Genomic DNA, 23384 nt, shown 5'->3' with positions numbered 1-23384 from the left:
AGATTATGGTTTGCAAACAAAATAATAAATATCACATATACGTTAATACAATGCTTGTGACGCACGCTTTGATGTTTAAAATAAAGAGGAACAAAAGGTAAAATCTAGGGAATTTAAGTGTAGGATTACAATTATCTCGTATAGAATTATAATTATTATATTAGGGAATGTTGTCCAATTCTTCTCCTATTTTCTTCAAGAAGCTATCTATCTATCTGATAACACAATCGAATCCTATATAGGATTCTTTGGCTCGTACGTCTCATGCAAAAGTCTAATTCATGCCCACTGGGCCAACTAGGTTCGAAGGCTAAGACCAGTGAGTTGGATTTTTTTATGCTTAACTTCCCTCCCTTGGCATGTTATGATCTTGTACTAGTCATCATTTTCTTTCTTCTCTATTAAATAAATTTATCGTTTTGGTCCAAAATTACCACTAGCAACTTTAGTTTCTGTTAGGTATTTGAAGTTCACATTTAATTTTAACAATAATGAATAACCAGAGAAAGCGAAATTAATTATTTTAACTTAACTAGTACAAGTCTAACAGTGAGAGCTAAAAGCGAGCATAGGATAAAAATGTCAAAAAATAAAGTATAAATTTTGAAAATTCAAGTTCAAACAATACTCAAAATTTTGGAGTAAAAATGTACATTTTTTTAAACTTAAGACAAAAAAGAAGAAATGCTAACAAATATCTGGATTAAAAATGTATTTTTCTTCCCTTTGTTTAATCTACAAACAATATAATTTTGAAGTTAGATTTTATACAATCCCTACTATTAATACCATTAAGCAAACGTTGGTAAAAAAAAAATCAAAATAAGCATTATTCAACTAACATAATATAACAAACTTTAAAGTTAGATGTTCGATTTTCTAACTACACATACCGTAGAAAATAATGTTAGTGAAAAAACCATAGAGTAAACAACGATTGTTAGAACAAAAAAAATACTTGAGTTGATTAGATTGGAATTGTATGGTTGGAAAAATAAATAGCAAACGAAGCATAAACTAAAACGACCAAATTCTAAACTATATTTAAATTGACATAATTCGTACATTCTCAATCATTATAAAAAAATCCCCTTTTGATATGTTAAAATGGTTGTTTCACTTTTAAAAATGGAAATTGACCTTAGAATATTAATCTAAACGGTCATGCATCAAATATAACCTTGTTTGTTTACGACAATGGGACATTCTTTTTATTTTCCATGCTGAGCCTATAGGTTTTTTTCGATTTTGAAATTATTTAATGTATATATTTTACCTCTTTATTATATTTTTTAAAATACACCATAAAATTAATTTTGTTTTTTGTTATATTTTGGTTACTTAAGTTTTCTTTAATATTTTGTTGATAATTTTTACTTTTCTACTCATGATATTTTCCTATTTTAAATATCTATTTGACTTTTACAACAAAACTTATAAAATCACTTTTGTCCTTAATTTTAAAATAGTTAAAATTATATTTCTAATTTCCATTTTCGTTTTGAAACATTCTCATAAAATGCAAAATTTAATATTAAACAAGTTTTAAGTGATTAAAGATGTACTTAGATTGACTAAAAAAATTCTTAAGAAAAACAATTGAAAATTATCGTAAGTTGTTGTCAAACATTTTAATTTTAATTTTTGTTTTTGTTTGAATATGATTTTCGAACATTAAAAAATTGATCAAAACCATTTAAAAACCACACACATAACATGCACTAAAACTTACCTGTCTTGTTGTTTAGATTTTGCTAGTATTCTCAAATTCAATCATTATTTAAAAACTACAAAAATCCGTCTTAAAAAAATTAGGATTTGTTCTTCCTATTGTTTAAAAATTTAAATATTAGAAAGAGGAGAGAGAAAACCTACTTACTTTTTAAAAAGCAAAATAAATACTAAACCAACACTAAATTAACATAATTTTTTCTTCTTGATACTTCTTAAAAGTTAATTCTATTTCAAATCTTGAGTTGCATTCTTTAAATTAAAAGTTTATTTATTTTCAAAATTTGACTTATATGTTTTAAAACAAATAGTTACAAAAATGTTGAGTTGACGTTACTACGTATACAAAATCAACTAAAGTCAAACTTTATATATGAATTTTGTTCAAGTGGGTCAAAGTAATTCATTTGACTCTTCAAATTTGATCATTTAAAATAGTTATAATTTTCGTTGTCCTTCTTGTCTTATTTATGGTTTTTTAGACATTCATATTTCATAAAAATAAACCAAATAAATGTACATATATTTATCTCTCTCTCTCTCTATATATATCTCGTTATTTTGAAAGAAATTCAAAGCATTCCTAGTCTATAAAATACCCATTTTTACAAATAATCTGCATTATTTGGTATTGATGAATATCAATTATAATAATTTATATTTAGTTATTGCTTAATACAATCAATTTTGGTCTTCCATCTAAGAGGTAGGAGGTTCGATCTCCCATTTCTCGATTCTTGTACTAAAAATAAAATTCATTTTGGATTAAAAAAAACGACTTCTTACGTAGATTGACTTCTATATATACAACATCTTAAGTCGTCCACCAACGTTAAACACAATGATTAACTTATAATATGTCAGCCAACAATCGACACTGTATTTAGTGAATTAGTCAAGGTCAATTAGAAACGTAGAAAAATGTTATATAATTGACGGAAATAATTCTAATTATTACTCATCCAAGCTTCAAAGAAAGTTGTACACATCTTATATAGAAATACTATACATTTTTATTTTCTATATGATACCATCACAAATTTAAATTAAAGAATTACAATGAACGAGAAAAGAAGACAATTCTATCATCAATTGAGTTAGTGTTAATTTTAATTATCAAACAACAAATACAAATACTCATCCTAAAATTTATATTATAGATTATTTGGAAGAAAACCATATTTTCCCACCACGTGAAAAGTGTGTCAATTTCTTATGTGTCAATTTGCTATGACTCATTCCTCGTCAAACTCAATGGTTGCAATTTTTCCTCATCTTACTATTTCCTTTCATTGTTTTGTATTTTATTGACCACATATACGTAAAGTATGTCAATTTCGTTTACAAAACATAACAAAATTTTAGAACTACCTGTGTCTATCATCGATATAATTTGAAATTTTATTATATTTTTTAAAAAATTTACAAACCTTCCATTTTATAATATATTCTATGTATTTAATAAGTTAACCAATGGCTTATTTAAAAAACAAATATATCAAACGTAATTTATATGAAAATGGAGGATTAAAGTCTTTGTTATTTATTATTTTCTTAAAGTTCAAATTTTAAGACTATATGTCAAATCCTTATGGAACATTAAATTAAAAATTTAATTATTTATAAAGTTTTTAATTAAAGAAATACAAAATCAAAAAGTTCATAGATTTATTATGCAATTTTTAAAGAGGGATAAAATCAATATCTTATTTAGCACTTGTGTCCAAGGGCCAATTGAATATAGATAGAATTCCAAGATGGCTGAGTATTAATTAATTGTGTCACACCAATGTCTAAATCTTAATTAATTACGTTACATTAATGAATGTAACCCCACATTATATAAATAATATGATTTCTCGATAAAGGTAAAAATAGTCTAAGTATTTGTTGGATAATTATTCGATTTTAAAAATCAATAATTTGACAATATAAATATTAAAATTGAATATTTCAATGGATTTTTTTAAATAATAAAAACGACAAACTACTTACACCTAAAAATTACTGACAAAATTTTACTGCAATTGATTCCACAACGAAGTATAACTATTTTATCCGTATTGTCAACTTTTACAATTTTTCCATTCCTAAAGTTACATAAACTAAAATGAACTAATCTCAAGTCAAAATAATATATAAACTTTATCGATATACACAATTAAATTACAAGAATTTTTCAAAATATAAAAAAAAATATTTACAAAAAAAATCCTAAAAGACAAAATTAATTACATTTAAATTTTCTATAAATTATAAATAATTATTACGTTTGCAAAAATAACAATTTTTTTTTATGATAATAGAGTCCATATTACTGCATCTTTTAAATTATAAATGTAACAATTCTCTAATAACTCCTTAACAGCTCTGATATATCGAATTACTTGTCATATTTATCATATTTGTAATATACAAAAAAGATGTGTTACAGACGTTTTTTTCTAAATTTTTTTTGTCATTCGATATAATTTTACTAAATATTTTTTTTCTCTCTTTTTATAAATTCTCCTTTTAAGTTATTATTATTATTGTGAATAATAGAAAATATAAACATTTTTTTCAATTTGATAAAGAATTATTCTATCCATTTGAAATCAAAATCTAAGAAGAAAAAAAGAGTTGGAGAGGTGAGGAAAAGGAGAGACTGGAGGCTGTGGCTAACGTTGGCAGCCAAACAACGAAGCCATAAGCAGATTCTGTGAAGCAAATCGATTTCAATTATTATTATTATTATTAATTAAAAAAAAAAAAAAAGAGACAACATGACTGAGAGATGACTCAGCATTCATACTCCGCCTCTGTACGCGTGCCACGTGTATTACAATCCAAAAGCCCTTTCTCGCAATTTCCTATTATTTTCAAGAGTAAAAATGAATCAGAATCACAGAGATGTTTTTTCCTTTTTTCTTTTTTGTCTGTTTGGATAAGTGGATAAGATTTTAGAAAACAAAAAGGCATTTCCCTTTAAAACATAATAAACATAAAAATAAAAAATAAAAATGATTGACTCATTGAAAACCGCGTCTTTAAAAAAAGGGAGCCATATAATTCAATTAAATAAAATAGCTGCCAATTTCTTATAAGGAAATTAAAAAAAAAAAAAAAAAACTATTATGAATCTAACTTCTATTTTCCCTTTCTATACTTCCACTCTTAAATTTTTAAAAATTAATTTTCCTTTCTTTATTTTATTTAGTCTTAAATATATTTACAAAATATAAAAAAAAAATTGAGAATTTAAAAGTTTGATTAAAAAATCTAAAAGAATAATTTATATTGTTGGATGAGTTGACTTAGGGTCCCACGTCGATGACACGTCATTATATTCCATCAAATTAATTATGTGGAATGGTCTTAATCTTGTGGTTAATATGTTATCCTTTCTTAAAAAGAGAGTTTTTTTTTTCTTTTTTTAATTTACAAAAGAGAAAAAAGGCAGTAATTACGTGGCAGGCTTCTGAACTCACGCCACGTGGCACGGTCTATTTCTAACTTTTCTTTTTTCTTTTTCCCTTTTTTCTCTCTTTCAATGGCGTTTTCTTATTTAAATTCAATTCTATCTCAATTTGTTCTTCATTTTAAGAGCTCCATTTTACCTATCGCAAAAGCTATCTTATTTTGTTCCTCCTTTTTCTCAATAATTCTTCAATTTTTCCTCTTCATTTTCGGAATCGTTTCTTTGTTTTCTCGGGTGTGGATTTTTTTGGATAGATTTTTATTCGAGTTTCTCGTTTCATTCTTTTTTTTCCCCGAATTATGGAGGTTTCAGTTATCGGAAAATCTCAGGCGAAGGTCGCTGGAGCCGATTTTGGTAACAGAGAGTTAGGGTTTTTCAATTCCAAAGTAGATAGTAAGATTTTTGGTTCGAAGTCGAAGATCTGTTTCGTGAGGAGTTCGAGGTGTGAAAGGTCAAGAATCCGTTTAACGACGAAATCCGTGCAGATGGAACCAGTTCAATCTCAAAACTCAAACGTTGGAAGAAGATCCAAATCTGTAAGTACTATTTTACTTCTTGTTTTCAGTGTTTTTTATGTTTGTCCCCTTTTGTTGATATCCTCTTGTTTGGGTGCTGAGAAGCCTGGAATCTTTGAGCTGTGAGATTAAAGGATGATCAGTAGCTGGATTAGTACTTTTTGTTGGGGCTGGATGAAAAAAATTCTGGTGTTTTATTACCTTTTAGTTCAATTTTTAACAGTTTGTTTTCTGTTTGGAATTGTAAATTAGGTATCTTTTGGATTTAAAATTTAAATTCAATAGTTATTAGATCTCATCTCTCTTAGTTTTGGTTGTTTATATTAAATGAACGCTAAGCCCAAATTCTTCTTGTTACTATCATAATCTTGTGGATTTAGAAATTGGCAGGACCTAACTCAAATAATATGTGGCCACTGGTTTTACCTTTTGAAAACTATTCGTCAAGTGCCGATGCGTTCATTATTACATTGAGGGATAAAGCTTTTGAATTTATGAAGGCATTAGTTTATAGTTGTGTTCTTGATGATTCTTTATTGTCTCAAGTTTACCTTATGCGGATTTTGCTTGCTTAAGTTTATTACTGACGGGCGTCTGCTAACTCTTTTGTAGCTTGAGGGGGTGAAGTTGTACGTTGGTTTGCCTTTAGATGCAGTTTCTACCTGCAATGCAATTAACCATTCGAGAGCAATTGCAGCTGGCCTTAAGGCTTTGAAGCTGCTTGGTGTAGAAGGTGTCGAGCTCCCGGTGTGGTGGGGAATCGTTGAGAAAGAAACCATGGGGAAATATGAATGGTCGGGCTATCTCACCCTTGCGGAGATGGTCCAAAATGCAGGTCTCAAGCTACATATTTCTCTTTGCTTCCATGGATCTAATCAACCAAGAATTCCTCTCCCCGAATGGGTCTCAAAGATCGGTGAATCTGACCCTAACATCTACTTCACTGATCGTTACAGGCAGCCATATAAAGATTGCATATCACTCTCTGTTGATAACCTTCCTGTCCTAAATGAGAAAACTCCAATCCAAGTTTACCATGAATTTTGTGAGAGCTTCAAATCTTCATTCTCAAATCTCTTGGGCTCTACAATCTCGGTAAGAGTTGTTCATTCATAAATTGTATTCGTTAGCCTCCATTTTGAATGATTTTATTTTGGTTCTAACACTTCATGTTGCATTTCGATCTATTTCAGGGTATTTCGATTAGTCTTGGACCAGATGGTGAGCTTCGATATCCTTCCCAGCGACAACTGAAGTCACATGGAACTGGAGAATTTCAGTGCTATGATAAAAACATGCTTAGCCTTCTTAAGCAATATGCTGAAGCAAGAGGGAATCCCTTATATGGACTTGGAGGTCCCCATGATGCTTCAAGCTATGACGAAATGCCCTACTCAAACAATTTCTTCAAAGATAACGGTGGTTCATGGGAGTCTCATTATGGGGATTTCTTCCTTTCTTGGTATTCTAGTGAGCTAATTGCTCATGGTGATCGCCTTCTCTCTCTTGCCTCATCCGTCTTTGGCAACACCGAAGCAACCATTCATGGGAAGGTTCCATTGATGCATTCTTGGTACAAAACTAGATCACACCCAAGTGAATTAACAGCCGGTTTCTACAATACTGCCAACAGAGACGGGTACGATGCTGTAGCCGAAATGTTTGCCAGGAACTCAAGCAAAATGATCTTGCCCGGGATGGACCTATCAGATCAACATCATCCTCAAGAATTGCTATCAAGCCCCGAGTCATTAATAGCACAAATCAAGTCAGCTAGCAGAAAGCACGGCGTAATGTTGTCAGGACAAAACTCATCCAATACGGGACCTCACGGGGGCTTTGATCTGATAAAGAAGAATTTAGATGGCGAGAATGTGGAGTTGTTCACATACCAGAGAATGGGAGCTTACTTCTTCTCTCCGGAGCACTTCCCTTCCTTTGCTGAATTCGTTCGAAGCGTCCATCAACCTGAACCGCATTCAGATGATCTTCCCGTCGAAGACGAGGAAGAAGAAGACATTGCTGAGACGCCGTGTCCCAGTCCCATGTCCGAAGCACAGATGCAAGCGGCATAAGAGAGGCCAGAGTAAGAGAGTAATGTAAATATAGAGCGAATTGGATTATCATCGAGTAGAAACTGCCTTCTAAAAGATAACTGAGATATTGTTTGAGCCATTTCATGCTGTGTGAATAACTTAAATTCAAGGCTTGAGAAATAGTGTACTTTAGAATGAGGATTTATATACAACACATCCTCGTAAGAATCAGCTCTGTATATGCTATGTAAGATTATGGTTTGGTTCGAAGCAGCAGATACTTCAAGATTCTCAATAGTTTGATATGTATGATTTCAATTGATTTAAGTGATTCTTGTATTAAAATCCATTAAAATCCATTGTACTTAATTTATTATTATTATTATTATTATTATTATTATTATTATCAACTTCAAGACATTTATTTTGTTTTTACTTGATTTTATCTTCAAAATTTTACACCTTCGTTAAGGGTTTTTTTGGAAGCCCATTTTGATTTATGAGGTAACTTTCAAACAGCTAATTATAAATAAATATGATGTGAACACTTATTTTGATAGTGGATGAAAATTAGTGAAACAAATTTAATTATTTAACATTTAGAGCATAACTTATTTTAAAGGAAAATTTTGCATTAGACCGAAAAAAATAACACTTTTTTTTTTCACGTTTACTACTCTTGTAATATGCTATTTTTATACTGTAGAGAACGTACGATATGAGGTCTATTATTATAAATTTTTTATTTTTTTTGCTATTTTTGTAAATGTCCCTAAAATATTTTGAATGTGTATTTTAAATCTTTTTATTGAAAAAAACCTAAAATAAAAATGGTTTTTTTAAAAAAACAGAATCTCATCTTACCTCAATCCAAATGAATCTTAATATAAAATTTATAGGTGGTTAAATTAAGGAGAAGAAAAAAGAATCATTAAAGCTAAAATGAAATGAAGACTACAGTTGGTAAAAGTGTAACATCTGGCATAGGCATATATTCAAAGCTTATGGTCTGAGATATACTCTGTTTTTTCTTAATTTTTCTCAAGAAAGAAACGTATCGTTTAAATGACCTGCGTATTTGATTCAAAATGGATATTTATTGATCTAACAAAAAACCAATAAAGAGTGATTATGAGGAGGAAATCTTAACTGATTTTGTTGTTTGGTAAAATGAATATTTATTAATCTAACAAAAACGGTTGTTTGTTTGACAGTAGCTTTTAGATTTAGCTCTCTCCAAAATTTGCTAACATCTTAACCTTTTCTAATTAATATGTTTTATCCCGTATATTTTCAAACTTTAATTGATTCATTTTTTATTAGAACTTTTTTTTAGAAGTTTGATCTAATAATTTAAATAAAATAAAATAATAGAGAATAGTCGTGAATAACGAAAAAACTTAAATAAGTTATATATAATTTGTTTGATTTTTTTTTTTGTTATATTTTGTAAATCATTTGAGTATATGTTATTTTTGTAAACAACCTTTCAAATACAACAAATTTACACTAATTTATTATAATTTACCGAACACTACAACTAGTTTTTTATAATCTATGATTAAAGTTTACCAAACCCTGCCTACAACAATCTCAAACGAAACCTCAATAGATTTTTCAAAATTTTAATTTAGGTACAAGTGACCTATAAACTTTTAATTTATGTGATTAATTTGTAATGAATAGATGCAAGACTTAATTAAGGGACAAGACATATAATTTAGTTCTTAAAAAACGACAGTGGTAAATGTATTATGTGAATTTGTAATAAAATTTCAAGTAATTGAAGTTGTATTATGGCACATCCTTGGCCTATTTTTAAAAATATTTGGGAGGTTTGTGTTTGACTTTATAATGTGATTAAATATACAAAGGTAAGCTCCATAATCCATATTTCATCAACTCATTTTAGTTTCTACTTTCAATTTTTTATTTTAGTCACTTTGAAGTTAAATTTGATCAAGATTAGTTAAATAATAACAACAATTCCCATGAGGAAGAAAAGGCACATTGCAAAAATATTTCCAAAATTTAGATACGAAAGACTGCTTTTTTTTTTTTTTTTTTTTTTTTGCCATAAGAAAAGCAAGAATTACTTCTTATTTAATAAAAATACAAAGACACTCAACTAAAAAGCAAGAATTACTTCTAATATTTCGGGCATCTAAGATTCTCGTTATCAAACGGACCCTTAGCGCTCTTTAGCAAAGAACTAAAGATTTACAATTGTTATAGTCTTTTTTTTAAAGAAAAATAGGGATGAACTTTGGAGATTTCCATGAGTGAAGAAGGCCAACAAAACTACACAAACAAAGAATGAAAAATGTCTGATGGAAATGAATAGCTGTTTTAACACAGTCAACCATTGCCATTCAACTTCTAAAATTGAAAAGAAAAAAAAAAAACATTATTTACACAAACTTGAAGAAATATACATATTACAATCAAATAAAAAGTCCTTAATTTTCGCAAGTTTCTCTGCGATTCATTTCCCTCAAAAACAAACCCCAAAAAAGTAACCGCTGCAAAGAAACCACCACGAAAGAAGCAACTTCCTACGAGTTCTGGAACATAGCCCTCGTTCCGCTATCACGTTGCCGTTAACTTACCATTTATAAACGACTTTTATTGCTAGAAGCCAATGGTAGAACTTTCCCTGCATCACAAATTAAACTCAGGAACGATATAGCTCCAAATAAGACTGTAGTACAATCTATAGAATAAATCATGTTCAATTGTTCGAGTAGGGTCGAATTAAGCGGTTCTTGGTTGGGTGATGTTGCTGTAGTCAATTGACATTAAACATAATCAATGAAGATGTTATAAACACAAAGCAGAGTCGTGGAATAAGAATAAATAGTAGATCTTAGCATGAAAATTTAACAATTCCCAGGTTAAGAGAAACTTTGTCATATTGGCTAGGTTGCCTATCGAAGCATTCCTGATAAGGGGAACAGGTAATTTCGAGAGAGAACCGACAATCGAGAACATAATGTCGTGAAGAGTACGTACTCGAAAGCAAAATATTTCAAGCGGATTTAAAGAACCTCTTAAAATTCTATATGAAATAAATAGACAGCTTTGAGGTCATTGGAATGGATGGATAGAAATCGGTAGCAAGGATATATGAACTCACTTCATTCGTGAATTGAAGAAATTCTAATATATAAGGTAGAGTAGAAACTGAAGAATCCATTTAAAGAACCTCTTCCCAGTGTGTGACTATGAGATATTGTGAAGAACTATGTATGATGCAATGGCATTTGCAAAATAGCAATTCTAAAATAAAGTCATATTTGAATTAATAATATTTTTCACCTGTTAAATGATGTGTTCTGTCATTCACAAGCAATCTTGGTGTCGAAACTGCTGAGGCAGATTGCGAAAGCCTGGAAAGCGGAGATTGGGTAACGATAATCCATTGTGAATAAATCCTTCCCCACTTTTCCAAACTGAAGGATGATCTTCTCGTTTTCTGCTGTAGGAGGATCATTTTCGGGAGAAGCAACTAGTTGAAAATTTTTTACAGAAGCAATTGTCACTCTTCCATGAAAGTTCAGACACCAGCACTGAAGCTGCTCGTGCCATCTGGGTGTTTTGTTTCTCAGCACCAACATTCCATCTTTCTGACTCCCTAAAGGCTCAGAAAGCAAGCTATCAGCATTTGATTTTGACCTTAGGAAGGGGAAAGAAGGGAACAATTCCACGTTGCTCAAAGAAAGCTCAGTTGGCGTGGGAGCCACTCCTCCAAGTTCAACTGCTGAAGCGGGAATAGCGTCCATGATACACTGCATTCTCCTTGGACCCCTGCTTGTTAATCACATGAACTGTTGAGCATTTGGTTGATATCTACAGAAAAATGCAGCCATCCTAATAAAGAATAACCATAAATCATAATCCAGTTATCCGATAGCATTCGAATTACCTTGATCCCAACACATTTAGTTCATATGAAATGTGTGCAACTGGATAGTTTCCTGCAGGGACCTTGGGGGAAACTTGTTTCAGATTCACTAGCCTCGTGGAGCGACTTTTCATGATCTTGGCTCCAGAATGTGGTGGTTGCCCATCGAAGATTGTGAACTTGGTTCCTAGAAAATTAGATCTTTTGCCAAATAGGGGAAAAAATAAACCTCTTAGCAATATATTCGAAAATAGAAATCTCAAATTGCATCACGAGCCTCCAAAAGCAAGCATACCTCAATTTCCCAACATAGGTGCTGCTCCCCTTTGACAAATCCTCAGCATGTAAAGAGATAATGTAATCTGTGTAGGTTGGGCGCTTGCATTTGCGTGCAGCAAGTAGAAATTTACCATCATCATTTAGTGCTGTCAAGCGAGCAAGAAAGTGAGAAAACATAAGAAATGAACCAATTGGACAGAAGACAAAGCCAAGAAACTTCAATTTACTACATAAATTACTCACCACTTGTCAAACTGAGGAAGAGATAATAAGTTTGATTTGATCTGTTTCTCTTTATGAAACACTGTAGAAGAGGATCCCTAGAACCAGGCTGCAAAAATTACATCCAAGTGTGAAATAACATAATTTGAAAGTATGAAAGTTCAAGGCATGAAAATACAAAACTAAACAAATGCATTGATCAGAGGTCCAATATTTGGGTACACAAAAAACTATATTCAAAACATTTGAACTATCCACAAACCGGATTAATTTAACATCTTTTCCTATCCCAAGAAAAAGAAAGAACCCATCTTCACATATTTAGGCAACAATTGGTTTTTGAAAATTAAACTTATAAACATTACTTCTTTAAGTTCATACGTTTTGTTAAACCAAGCCTAGTTTTGAAAAACTAAAGAAATAGTTTGTTTTTAAGAATTCGTCTGGGATTTCAAGTGTTTCTTTACCAACTAATTCAAAAATTTGAAAGAAACAAGCATAAATTTAAAAAAGGATCCGTCGGGAAATGAGGCACTTAAATTCTTGGATTCGTTGTGGACAGATTGAATCCTGGAATGGATGCTTCTCAATACAACATTCCTTTCCAAGAAAAATGTGGCTTAATGTTTACTCAATAAAATCCTAAAACAGATTACAAAGACAAGAGTTGCAAAAGGCAATGACCCAAAAACACAAACAAAACAACTTGGCAAGAAAACAAGTTACAATAGGCATTTCCTTCACACAATCAAATAATATAATACCAGTTATGGATTTGAAATTTCCAGGAGCAAAAATATCAAAACATTTCCACCAAATTGTTAACAATCCCAAAACCGAACTCTGAAGACTAAAAAAACCTCATAACAACAAAACCAAATCCTGCTAAACATAACCCAACACCACCCAAAGTTCCCAATCAGTTCAAAACCAAATCCAACATACCTAAAATTCCACCAAAATCAACAAAAAAAAAAAAAAAAAAAAAAAGCGCGTGATATCCACTCACCTGCTTAATAGAGATCGGGAACGTCAACCTACCAGAAACCTCCGGCGTTTTAACGATCTCCTTAGTAATGGCTCGCCAGCTCCGACACACTCCGGCGCAAGCGACGACACTCTTTCTGAAGGGCCAAGAGGTCTCGGAGGCCTCGATTCTCATCAAAACCTCCCTAAGAAGCTCCTGAGGCATATTGGCCCAACAGCTCTGGTCAAGGGCATCGGTGGGAGGCGGGGCGGAGGCGTCCTGGACGACGCAGCGGGAGCGGGACCTCATATCTTGGAAGATGGTCTTGAGAGACATGGATTGAGAGGAAATTGGGTGGAGAAGATGATGAAGGAGGAGGAAATGGTCAGAGATTGAGCGGAAAATCGGGGATTGGAGAAGGGAGAGAAGGCATTGGAGATTTGAGGATTGAGGTTCGGATCATTTGGGGAATGGATATGGGAAAGGAATTGGGAGAGTGATGAGATAAATGAATCTGAGTCGGGAAGAAATTATTAATTTATTTAATTAATAGAAATGAATAATTATTTTTTTGGTGAGAAGAAGAGAGAATAAATGAATAGAAAGAGAGAGAGAGAGAGATAGGGGACCGGATACCCTCTTTGATGATTCTGATAATTCAAACAGAACTCTCTTTCTTATTTCCTCTCTCACTTCTTTTTCTTTTCTTTTAAACCAATTTTTTTAATTATTTTAAATAAAAATATTCATTTATAAATATAACAAAATAAAAATATTTTAGTTTATTTTATTATATTTGAAAATAGTCTTAATATTTTTATTTTTCTTTTTATTTAAGTTTTTTAAAATTAAAAGTAAAATTATTGAATGGCGATTCATTTTACGAAAAATGTTGATAAAATGAGAATGAGATATTCATAAAAAATCAGATTAGTTGTTTTCATATGAAAATTTTGCTTTAAATAATTTGGTTAAACTATAAAATAATGGACACATCTTAAAAAATAGGACAATATTGAAACTATTTATCAAAACAACAAAATCAAAGAAATTATTTAATTTGATAATTAAACCATTTTTTTTATTTTTTAAATAAGTCAAAGTATTTGTTATTTATGTTGTGTTTATATCTGTTAATTTGTTAGATTACTGTTTACATTTAGTGGTTTTTTAAAAATATAATGAAAATGTCAATTGTCTTCCAAAAACATCTTTTAATGCATTGATTGATAATAGGTATTAACTCGAGTATTACTCAATAAATTGCGTACGAAAGATTCAATTTCTTGTCGATCTTTTTTAATCGATGATAGGCTAGGTATTTGCTAACAAATTATGGTTTATTATAAAACAACGAAGACTGTATCAAAGTACTTGTCAAACATACTAGATGACATTTTTTTTTCTTCGCATGTCTTCATTTATAGAATGAAAAAAATGCTTTCTTTTTATACACGTTTAATTAGTTTTTGTTTAATATTGCAAGCACACAATTATTTGTCATATCATAACATTTATTTGATGAAAATAATCGCTACAGAGTTTATGATGAGTTATAACCTATAGATAGGTTGATAAGTTAAAGGAAAAGTACAATGATTGACATTTACATGTGGTTGAGAGTTGAACGTTGACATTTCAACTTCTAATCTTATGGTCAACCATACATAGTTTAACCAATTGAGTTATATTTAAATTATAATTATTTATAAATCTAATAAAAATGTTATATTTGAAAAAAAAAAGTTATTTTTTTTTTGTTTTGGTATCTAAATTTTGGGTCTAGTTTTAGGTTAATCGGTAAGTTTTGAACCATCACCTTTTTAATACTATAAGTTTTGAGTTTGATTTCAATTTAGTTCATATGTCTTAAAAAGTTACTATTTTATCGTGAATTTTGGACTTTGTTTCATTTTTATCTATAAAATTCAATATTTACACTTTATTCAAATCTATTAATTAGTTTAAAAGAGTAAAAAGACTTATAATTATATTAGGTTTCACTATTTTTCATCTAAAATTAAATTCAAATTTTTACTTCATACTTATTTCTAATTTAATTTATAAACATAAACACCAAATACATAAAAATAATTGATCTTTAGTGAAAGTTCGAAGTTAAAAATATAAATCTTGAAACTTATAAACTAAAAAAATTTCGATAATATTACAACCTTACAAAACTTAAGAATTAAAAAAGTAAAATTTTAAATCTAGGGATCAAATAAAAACTAAACCTAAAATTTAAGGAAAAAAAATATATTTTCTTTATATTATTATATGAATGATACTTGAATTGAACATTATTTAAAGATAAAATAGGTCATGTGAAATAACAACACATGATTCGTGTGCATATAATAATATACATTTTCATATTAATGTCATGGAAGTATCAATCATTTTGGAGTAAAGTTGACGTTTTTCTAGTCCTAAGCTTTTATAAAAGTTATATTTTAGTCCTTGATTTTTTTAACCATTAATTACAATTCCGTATCAGTTTAGTTTATAAATTTTGTATGTAACAATAATAATTTAGTTATTAAACATTATCGCGTAACAATTTGGTATTTGTAATTTAAAATCTGTAACAATTTAATCCTTAAAAATAAAATTTATCGAAATTTGATGTTAAATTTTATGTAGACTTTGTATCTTATAAAAATAGTCTAATTAACTTATTAATTTATTTATGAAAGTAATTTATTAAACAATTACACTTAATTTAATTTTTGTGATAAAAACCTAGTTTATAAAATTTAAAGTATGCTATTAAATTGTTATAAATTTTAAAATAAAAATACTACGTTATTATGCTCCACTAAAGTTTAGTTATTAAAATTGACTTTTAAATGTTTTTGAAACTATTCAAATTATGAATATGAGTTTTTAAATTAAAGGAATTCATTAAAAATGAAAAGATTAAGAAATTTAGTATATTCTAGAATATGTATGACATATTATATATTACGAATCATATAATATCGTAATTTAATTAATTACATAAAATATGTTCAACTAATTAATATTTAATTTTTATCGAGTTAGTTTACACGATTTTTAAATATATTATATCCAAAAGACAGATATACATAAAAAATAGATATTTTTAAAAATATAACAAATAGGTAAAATATTATATTATATAGAATAATTTCGAAAATGGAAAATGTTTCATGTTCATAGTGAAAAATACAAAAAATGTCTCGTCAACTACGTCGTCAATAATGCGAGCATAATATAATATATTTGGTGATCGTTTAGATTTGACTACAACTTAATTTTTCAATTCTATCGTTTAATTTTATTACACGATCGTTTAATTTAATTACACGATCGTTTAGATTTTAACCTAAATCTAAACTATTTTTCTTTCAAAATTTGGTACATGGTCGTTTAGATTTGGTATACGATTTTTTTAAAATTATTTTGGTACACGATCAGATTTGTCTAAATTCATTTTTTACACAATTGTTTACTTTTTTTACACTATCATTTAAATTTTGCTATTTTTTGTATACGATCACTTAGATTTGGTTACTCAAATTTAGAAGAAAAGAAGAATCTTTATACATGATTTTTTAGATCTTGCTATTTTTTTTTGTATATTATCGTTTAGATTTGATTACCCAAATTTAAAAGACAAAAAAACAAGAGAGAAAAAAAGAAAGACATGTAAATAAATCACAGCGAAAAAAAAAAGAGAAGGAAGACATGAAAAGAAATCACAACGAGAAAAGAAAGAAAGAAAATTGCAGCGAGGAGAAGAAGAAATGCGGAAAAGTAAATTTAAAATATTTAAACAATTGCTAATTTCGTGCACTTTGTTACATAGGTCGTAAATAGTTTGGTCTCTTATTACATTTATGAAAATTCTTCAATGAAAAACGTTAAAAAAATTTAGAAATATAACTTCATTTTTATCGAATGTGATTAAAATTTAATAAATAAAATATTAACATAGTAATACATACACATACAAATTGCTATCAAATATAATTTCTTCAAATAGTACGTCCCCATTAATCTGTATACAAAAAAAAAATCAACGGATTGACTTTTGATCTATGAGTTTGTTGGAAATTAAATTAGAAAAACAAAAGTTTATACTAGGGGTGTAATTGGGTCGGGTTTTCTTCAAAACCGACCCGACCCGAAATGTACGGTTGATTCTGAAACCCGACCCGACCCAACCCCACATTCGGGTTGGGCCAAATGGGTCGGGTCGTTTTCTTTTTTTTTTTTTTTTTTGTTCCTTCCTTCTTAGCACTTATCTCCTCTGCAGTAATTAAAAAATTCACATTGGATAATAATCTTCATTTGGTAAAAGCACTCAACATTTTCATTTCAATTTTAAGAAGGAAATGACGTTATTTACTTATCTATCCATGTTTAGGGGCAAGCAAGTAACCAAATTGTTTCTAAAACCTTAAAATCTCAACTCTAAAGTCTAATTCTTGAGAGAGAAAGAGATCTTGCAATAGCTTTAAGGTAGTAAATAGATATGCTGGAAATGAATTGAAAAGAGCTTACATATATGATTACATACTAAACTACAATAGTTTAATGTTTAGCATGTCACTAGCTTTAAGGCACTAAATAGATAAATGAAAATAATACTGCAAAGTGCAAACAGAAGTTCATTAAATCTCATTTGACTTGAGGGTTCAAAATAATCCTGCAACATTAGAATCAATCACAAAGATCCAACTATTATCTTAAAACCAACAGAGTTTACAATTGGGAAGGTATGAATTAATGAACATCTTCACGAGACCACCTTGTTCGTATAACCCAAAGTGCTTCCATCATTGAGCTTCAAGACTCTAAAAAAACAAGATTCGATATTTAATAAGTTAATAATTTTAAAAAAATGTAAATAAAGATTTGAGAGTAGGGATTTAAACCATAGAGTCATTATTCAAATTCTCAAATGCAGCTTCCATCTCCTTTCCTATGTTTATGAATTCTAGATCAAAATGACAAACAGTTAGCTTATATGGGATAATTGAAAATTTTAAATGCGTACTTCAAAAAGAATATTACCTTCATCAATTTCTTCAGCCCCGTCAATTTCTTCAGTCATGTCATCCAAAGGTTTAGACTGAATCCAATTCTGAGCACAAATGAGTGCCTCTGCAGTTTGAGGAGTTAAAGAACTTCGAAAAGAATCTAACACCCGTCCTCCAGTGCTAAAGGCGGACTCAGAAGGCACAATTGATATAGGAATACTGTAGATGTCCCTAGCTACTTGGCTAATGATCTTAAATCGAGAGGAATTCACCTTCCACCAAGTTAGCAAATCTAAATATTCATCGCCCATACAATCTATACGAGCCTCATCCAGATAACGAGTCACCTCTGTTTTAGCATCATCTAGACATGTTTTGTTACTTTGTTTAAATCTATCATGAACAGTAGCACGTGCCTTGTAAGATCCACTAGATGAGATAGAAGGTATTTCACTTTGACTTTGAAAGCCAAATCCTTCGATAGGTGTACATGATTGTGTTTGTGAATATTTTTCTTTTGACATTCTCATATAATAATCATCACACAATCGACGAAATGCTTCTTCAACCTTATTTGTCCATATTTTTGCACAATCTTCCTCCAAAAATTCATTAAAACAATAATTCACATAAGCTAGCTTGTACCTAGGGTCAAGAACTACAGAAACATACAATAATAAATTGGTCTTCTCACTTGTAGTTATACCCCAATACTTGTTGAATTTTGTCTGCATGCTTAATGTCATTTCAATAATGCATTCTCATACGATGAGTATTCACGAATTATTTCTTGGATCAAACAAAGTTCATGAAAAAATATATTTGAAGTCACAGACATAGATGCAGAAAACTTCATTGTTACCTCTGAAAAAGTCTTTAGGAACTTTACAAACACTTTTGCATTATCCCAATCTTCAGTAGTAGGAATATCATCCTTTGGCAAATAACTAGGGTCATGCTCCTCCAATCTTTCAAAAGTCTTTTGACACTTAATTGCTCCATCCAACATAGTAAAAGTAGAATTCCATCGTGTCGGAACATCCATTGTAAGACAATTTTTTGTTGACATCTTATCTTCTTTAGCAAAATCTTTAAATATTTGCAATCTAGCAGGAGATGACCTAACATACTTCACAGCATTTCTGATTCGAATGATAGACACATGCAAATCTTTTAAGGCATCACTAACAATTAAATTAAGAATATGAGCACAACATCTAATGTGAATAAATTCACCATCCAACACCAACCCATTTCTGCCTTTAAACTTTTTAACCAAGTAGGCAATGGCTACATCATTTGAACTCGCATTATCAACCGTTACAGTAAAGAGCCTATCAATACCCCAACCTTCTAAGCACTTTTCAATGGCTCTACCTATGGTATCTCCTTTATGATTAGCTACTTGACAAAAGTTCAAAATTCTTTTGTGCAAGTTCCAATCATCATCAATGAAATGAGCCGTTATAACCATATAATTAATATTTTGCACAGAAGTCCACGTATCCGTTGTTAAACAAACTCTTTGGCCACTTCGAGTTAATGCATTTTTTAACTTTTTTTTTCTCCTTCATATACATTTGAAAACAATCTTTTGCAACGGTTACTCTTGATGGAATCACAAACTTTGGATTTAATGCCCGACAAAATTGGTGAAACCCTTCACTTTCTACGAACTTAAATGGCAATTCATCCAAGATAACCATCCTAGCAAGCATTTTTCTACAATTTTCTTGAGTGAATGATGCAGTCATCAAATTACTTTCAGAATCTCCCTCTCCTTCAACATTATCTTCCAATGGATTTACATACATCTTACATTTCTCTAAATGTCTTTTTAAATTAGTGGTACCATTTCTTTTGGAATCACAAGCATATGAAGCCCCACAATGTTTACAAGCAGCCCTAGGATATTTAGGATCACATCTTTCTACTTTTATAAAATGTTCCCATACCGATGATGGTGGTTTAACCGGTTTTCTTTTTCCTAACACTGGACTAGAAAAACTCTGATTTGAAGTCTCGTCTACCGAGAATGAAGTCATCCTAATAATCATCAAACAAAACACATAGAAAATTAAGGAAAAGCTTACCAGTACTGTAAAAGAGAAAGAAACAAAGAAAGGCAGTACTCTAAATGTTATTATATAAACAAACTTTTCCAAAGCAAAATTTTCGCATCCCATTAGTTCCTAAAATACTCAAGTTCTTCTAGTTACTCATTCCCATTAGTTCCTAAATTTTCACATCTCTAAATGTTCGTTTCTGTTTTGAAAAAAAATAATAATAATAATCATACATGACCAACACATTGATAAAATAATCATGCAAAGCATAAAATGAAACAAAATTCTGATGAACAAAGTAACAATGGAGCACGAAGTAGAGACTAAAACATATATATATATTGAAATCAAATAGAAAACATAACCTACCTTACATTCCAAACACAAACTTGATCATAACATGAATATATAAGAAGAAGAACACATTCAATGGAAACTAAGCAAAGAAAAATGAATGACAAAGAGAGGGGAAAAAACCTGAAAAAAAATGAAAATGTGAGGTTGGTTCTTACTTTAAAGACAAATGAAATTTGTGTTGTTTTTACTTATGAATAATGATAAAAGAGTTAGTCATTACTTTTTCACACTAAAAATTTGGTGGACAGTACATTAATGTGAATTGCAAATTGCAAATTGCAAATTACAATACAGTACATTATAAATCAACAAGAAAGAAAACAAACGAATTGCAAATTGCTCAGGCGAAAATTGAATATAAGCAAAAACTCCACATTATTTCACTAGTTCACTTCATCATTAATTCATAGTCCCAGAATTCTGCATTCTAAGACCTTTTAAGGCAGAATTCTAATCAAAATACAAATTACACTCCATTTATTCTAGATTTCATGATTCAAAGTCAGGCAAAGTACTTAAAAGAACAAAACGAAAGTATAAAGCAGCAAAATTACCCATTCCCAGAGCAGAAAGTTCAACCTCATCAGCAAAAACAAAGAAGTCATCCTAATAATCCATCATAAACAAGAACCCAGATGGCAATAACCCCAAATAAACAGAAAAAAAACCCAAAATGATACAAGCTGTAATTTAAAAATTAAAGAGATGATAATAAGGAGAAAGGGACAGACAGAAAGATAAAGCAGTATATGGGTCAGTGTGGAACTTACAGGCGATGACGATGGAGTGGCGAAGTGATGAAGACGAAGAGATGCCGACGCCGATGAACACGAAAAGATAGATGCCGACGCTGATGCAGACGAAGAGGTAGATGCCGACGCCAAACGATGGAACAAAATGGTTTTTGAACTTTGGAGGAAGACGCCAGACGAAATGCTGAAGACTGAAGAAGAATCAAAGAGGAGAGGAAATGAATTAAAACGCCCGTATTTTAACCTAATCGGGTATTTTAAACCCGACCCGACCCGAACCGAATTAAATCGAGTCGGTTCGGTTCAGTAACACTGTTGTTACTAACCGGTCCAACCCAAACCGAACCGAATCGGGTCGGGTCGGTTTTTTTCACCCCTAGTTTATACATTGAAAATGATTAAAGAAGAAAATAAAACAATAATGAATTGAATCCAATGTTATGCACTTTATTACACTCTTTAGTGAAATATAATTTTAATCCACGCAATTTAAGTGAACACGAATTATTATGCTACCGAGCAAAAGTGATAGATAGTGATAAACTCTGATACATTAATAGTAATCTATCTGAATCGATCATAGTCTATTATTAATATAGATATTAATACCTTGTCATGTTTTTATTTTGTATGAGATATCTACCCTCCCTAAAGAAGAAAAAAAGAGATACCTACTCAATATTTATCTAATTTCTCTCTCTTTTATTTTATTATTATCTTCAAACAACGTAGCCTTGTTTCTACGTGGATGCGTGTCATAAAGAAAAATTTACTCTTTTTCATTATAATTAGCTACATTCTATATCAACCACTAACTACAATAATCGACAACATAGATACCACGTATAACCACTACCCAGCAATGTAGTGTGTTAGACAACTCCTAATTAAGAATACTCCTTGCCTATTTGGGGTAAAGAGTAGAATTATGAAGTTAGAAAATGTAACGCTTGCGTGAATTACTACAACTTACGTGAGTTACTATGACTTAAGATTGACGTCTTCAAGTTGTGCGTCATTCACAAACTACTTAGGATATAAACAATAAGTGAATTTTACGACTTTACATTTTTCAACTTTCTAGCCAAATTACGCACGCATGTTTATTCAAAATTTGAAGAATAAAAATGTAATGTTTTTTTATTAATTAATTTATTAACCCACCTTCGAGGTTCATGATGAAGGAAGCGGTGTAGACCTAATTTCACCTTACATTTGTCCATTTTGCATTTTCAGCCCAATTTAAAGAAAGGATTTGAGGAATCAGAACCTCAATTTAAAGAAAGGATTCGAGGAATGAGAACCTCGTCGTTTTCACTATTTTATTATTTGTTCCTTCATTGTAAATGGGGTTTGGTGAACACATATGGTTAAGTAGTCTACAATTTTTTTTTTTTAAGTTGCAAATATCACTCTTAAAATACGATGATAGTTGCAATTATGTCGTTAAACTTTTCATAATAACAACTGGGGACTCCTAAACTTCTAAAATTATTAAAACTACAAATGATAAAAATCGAATCCCTATATTTATATAATTAATACAATTTGTATAATTATATAAATTTGAAAGAATACTTTTAAACTTTGGATAAATTTGAGCATTCAAATTTTAATCTTGAAAGTTTAAGAACACAATCGTTTTTGCAAGTTATTTATTTCTTTTTTTAAGGAATGTTTCTTTCCTTATATCTAAGAGAATATATTCACAAATAATTGATAAGTATTATAAATATCTTTAGATTTGAGAGATTTTGATATATATATTTTACCTTTTAGATTTGAGAGATATAGATTTTTTTTTCAACATTATCCATGGAAGAAATATGTCCTTAGAAAAAGATGCAGACATTTCTTTTGAGGACATCATTAATACTTTGAGCATAAAAGGGACATTTTGGTCCCCAACATTTTCAAATTTTAACTTTTACTTCCTTTTTTTTCAAATCTTTTTTGAACGCTCATTTGACCTCATTAGATTATTGTCTATACATGATTTTTTTATTGCTGTTCGTTCTCAGCTACACAAATTAAATATGAGTGCAACCATTTTTTTCTTTATTTCAAAGGGCTAATTTTAGTC

At 30.1% G+C, this 23384-nt stretch overlaps 3 protein-coding genes across 4 annotated transcripts; 1 reads left to right on the top strand and 2 right to left on the bottom strand.

The window, feature by feature from the left end:
- The first annotated feature begins 5285 nt into the window (after positions 1 to 5285).
- On the top strand, positions 5286 to 8069 carry LOC103497884 (inactive beta-amylase 9). Of its 2 annotated transcripts, none has more exons than XM_051091852.1 (3): positions 5286 to 5727; positions 6319 to 6801; positions 6900 to 8069. In XM_051091852.1, the coding sequence occupies exons 1-3, from the start codon at positions 5491 to 5493 to the stop codon at positions 7779 to 7781; spliced, it is 1602 nt and encodes a 533-aa protein (XP_050947809.1). In that variant the 5' UTR covers positions 5286 to 5490; the 3' UTR covers positions 7782 to 8069. The 2 variants fall into 2 exon arrangements, with proteins under 2 accessions (XP_050947809.1, XP_050947810.1); XM_051091853.1 differs by having other exon boundaries at positions 5298 to 5727; positions 6325 to 6801.
- A 1929-nt stretch (positions 8070 to 9998) lies between these two features.
- On the bottom strand, positions 9999 to 13776 carry LOC103497885 (tubby-like F-box protein 3). The gene is made up of 6 exons (XM_008460271.3): positions 13157 to 13776; positions 12169 to 12256; positions 11942 to 12071; positions 11668 to 11847; positions 11061 to 11549; positions 9999 to 10398 (listed from the first exon to the last, which is right to left on the bottom strand). The coding sequence occupies exons 1-5, from the start codon at positions 13448 to 13450 to the stop codon at positions 11081 to 11083; spliced, it is 1161 nt and encodes a 386-aa protein (XP_008458493.1). The 5' UTR covers positions 13451 to 13776; the 3' UTR covers positions 9999 to 10398; positions 11061 to 11080.
- A 4098-nt stretch (positions 13777 to 17874) lies between these two features.
- On the bottom strand, positions 17875 to 20064 carry LOC127151741 (zinc finger BED domain-containing protein RICESLEEPER 2-like). The gene is made up of 2 exons (XM_051091851.1): positions 18989 to 20064; positions 17875 to 17940 (listed from the first exon to the last, which is right to left on the bottom strand). Exons 1-2 carry the CDS (start codon positions 19598 to 19600, stop codon positions 17923 to 17925), a joined length of 630 nt encoding a protein of 209 aa, XP_050947808.1. The 5' UTR covers positions 19601 to 20064; the 3' UTR covers positions 17875 to 17922.
- Positions 20065 to 23384: the final 3320 nt, after the last annotated feature.

Source organism: Cucumis melo, chromosome 11 (genome assembly GCF_025177605.1).
Source record: "Cucumis melo cultivar AY chromosome 11, USDA_Cmelo_AY_1.0, whole genome shotgun sequence".
Lineage (NCBI taxonomy): Eukaryota > Viridiplantae > Streptophyta > Magnoliopsida > Cucurbitales > Cucurbitaceae > Cucumis > Cucumis melo.
This window is presented reverse-complemented; position numbering and strand designations above follow the sequence as displayed.

Coding starts and splice junctions, on each gene's coding strand:
- LOC127151741 (XM_051091851.1), bottom strand. CDS start 19,600: ATGGTTATAACGGCTCATTTCATTGATGATGATTGGAACTTGCACAAA.
- LOC103497884 (XM_051091852.1), top strand. CDS start 5,491: ATGGAGGTTTCAGTTATCGGAAAATCTCAGGCGAAGGTCGCTGGAGCC. Junction 5,728..6,318: donor TTGGAAGAAGATCCAAATCT/GTAAGTACTATT, acceptor ACTCTTTTGTAG/CTTGAGGGGGTGAAGTTGTA. Junction 6,802..6,899: donor TCTTGGGCTCTACAATCTCG/GTAAGAGTTGTT, acceptor GATCTATTTCAG/GGTATTTCGATTAGTCTTGG.
- LOC103497885 (XM_008460271.3), bottom strand. CDS start 13,450: ATGTCTCTCAAGACCATCTTCCAAGATATGAGGTCCCGCTCCCGCTGC. Junction 12,072..12,168: donor CTTCCTCAGTTTGACAAGTG/GTGAGTAATTTA, acceptor CTCGCTTGACAG/CACTAAATGATGATGGTAAA. Junction 11,550..11,667: donor CTAAATGTGTTGGGATCAAG/GTAATTCGAATG, acceptor ATTAACAAGCAG/GGGTCCAAGGAGAATGCAGT.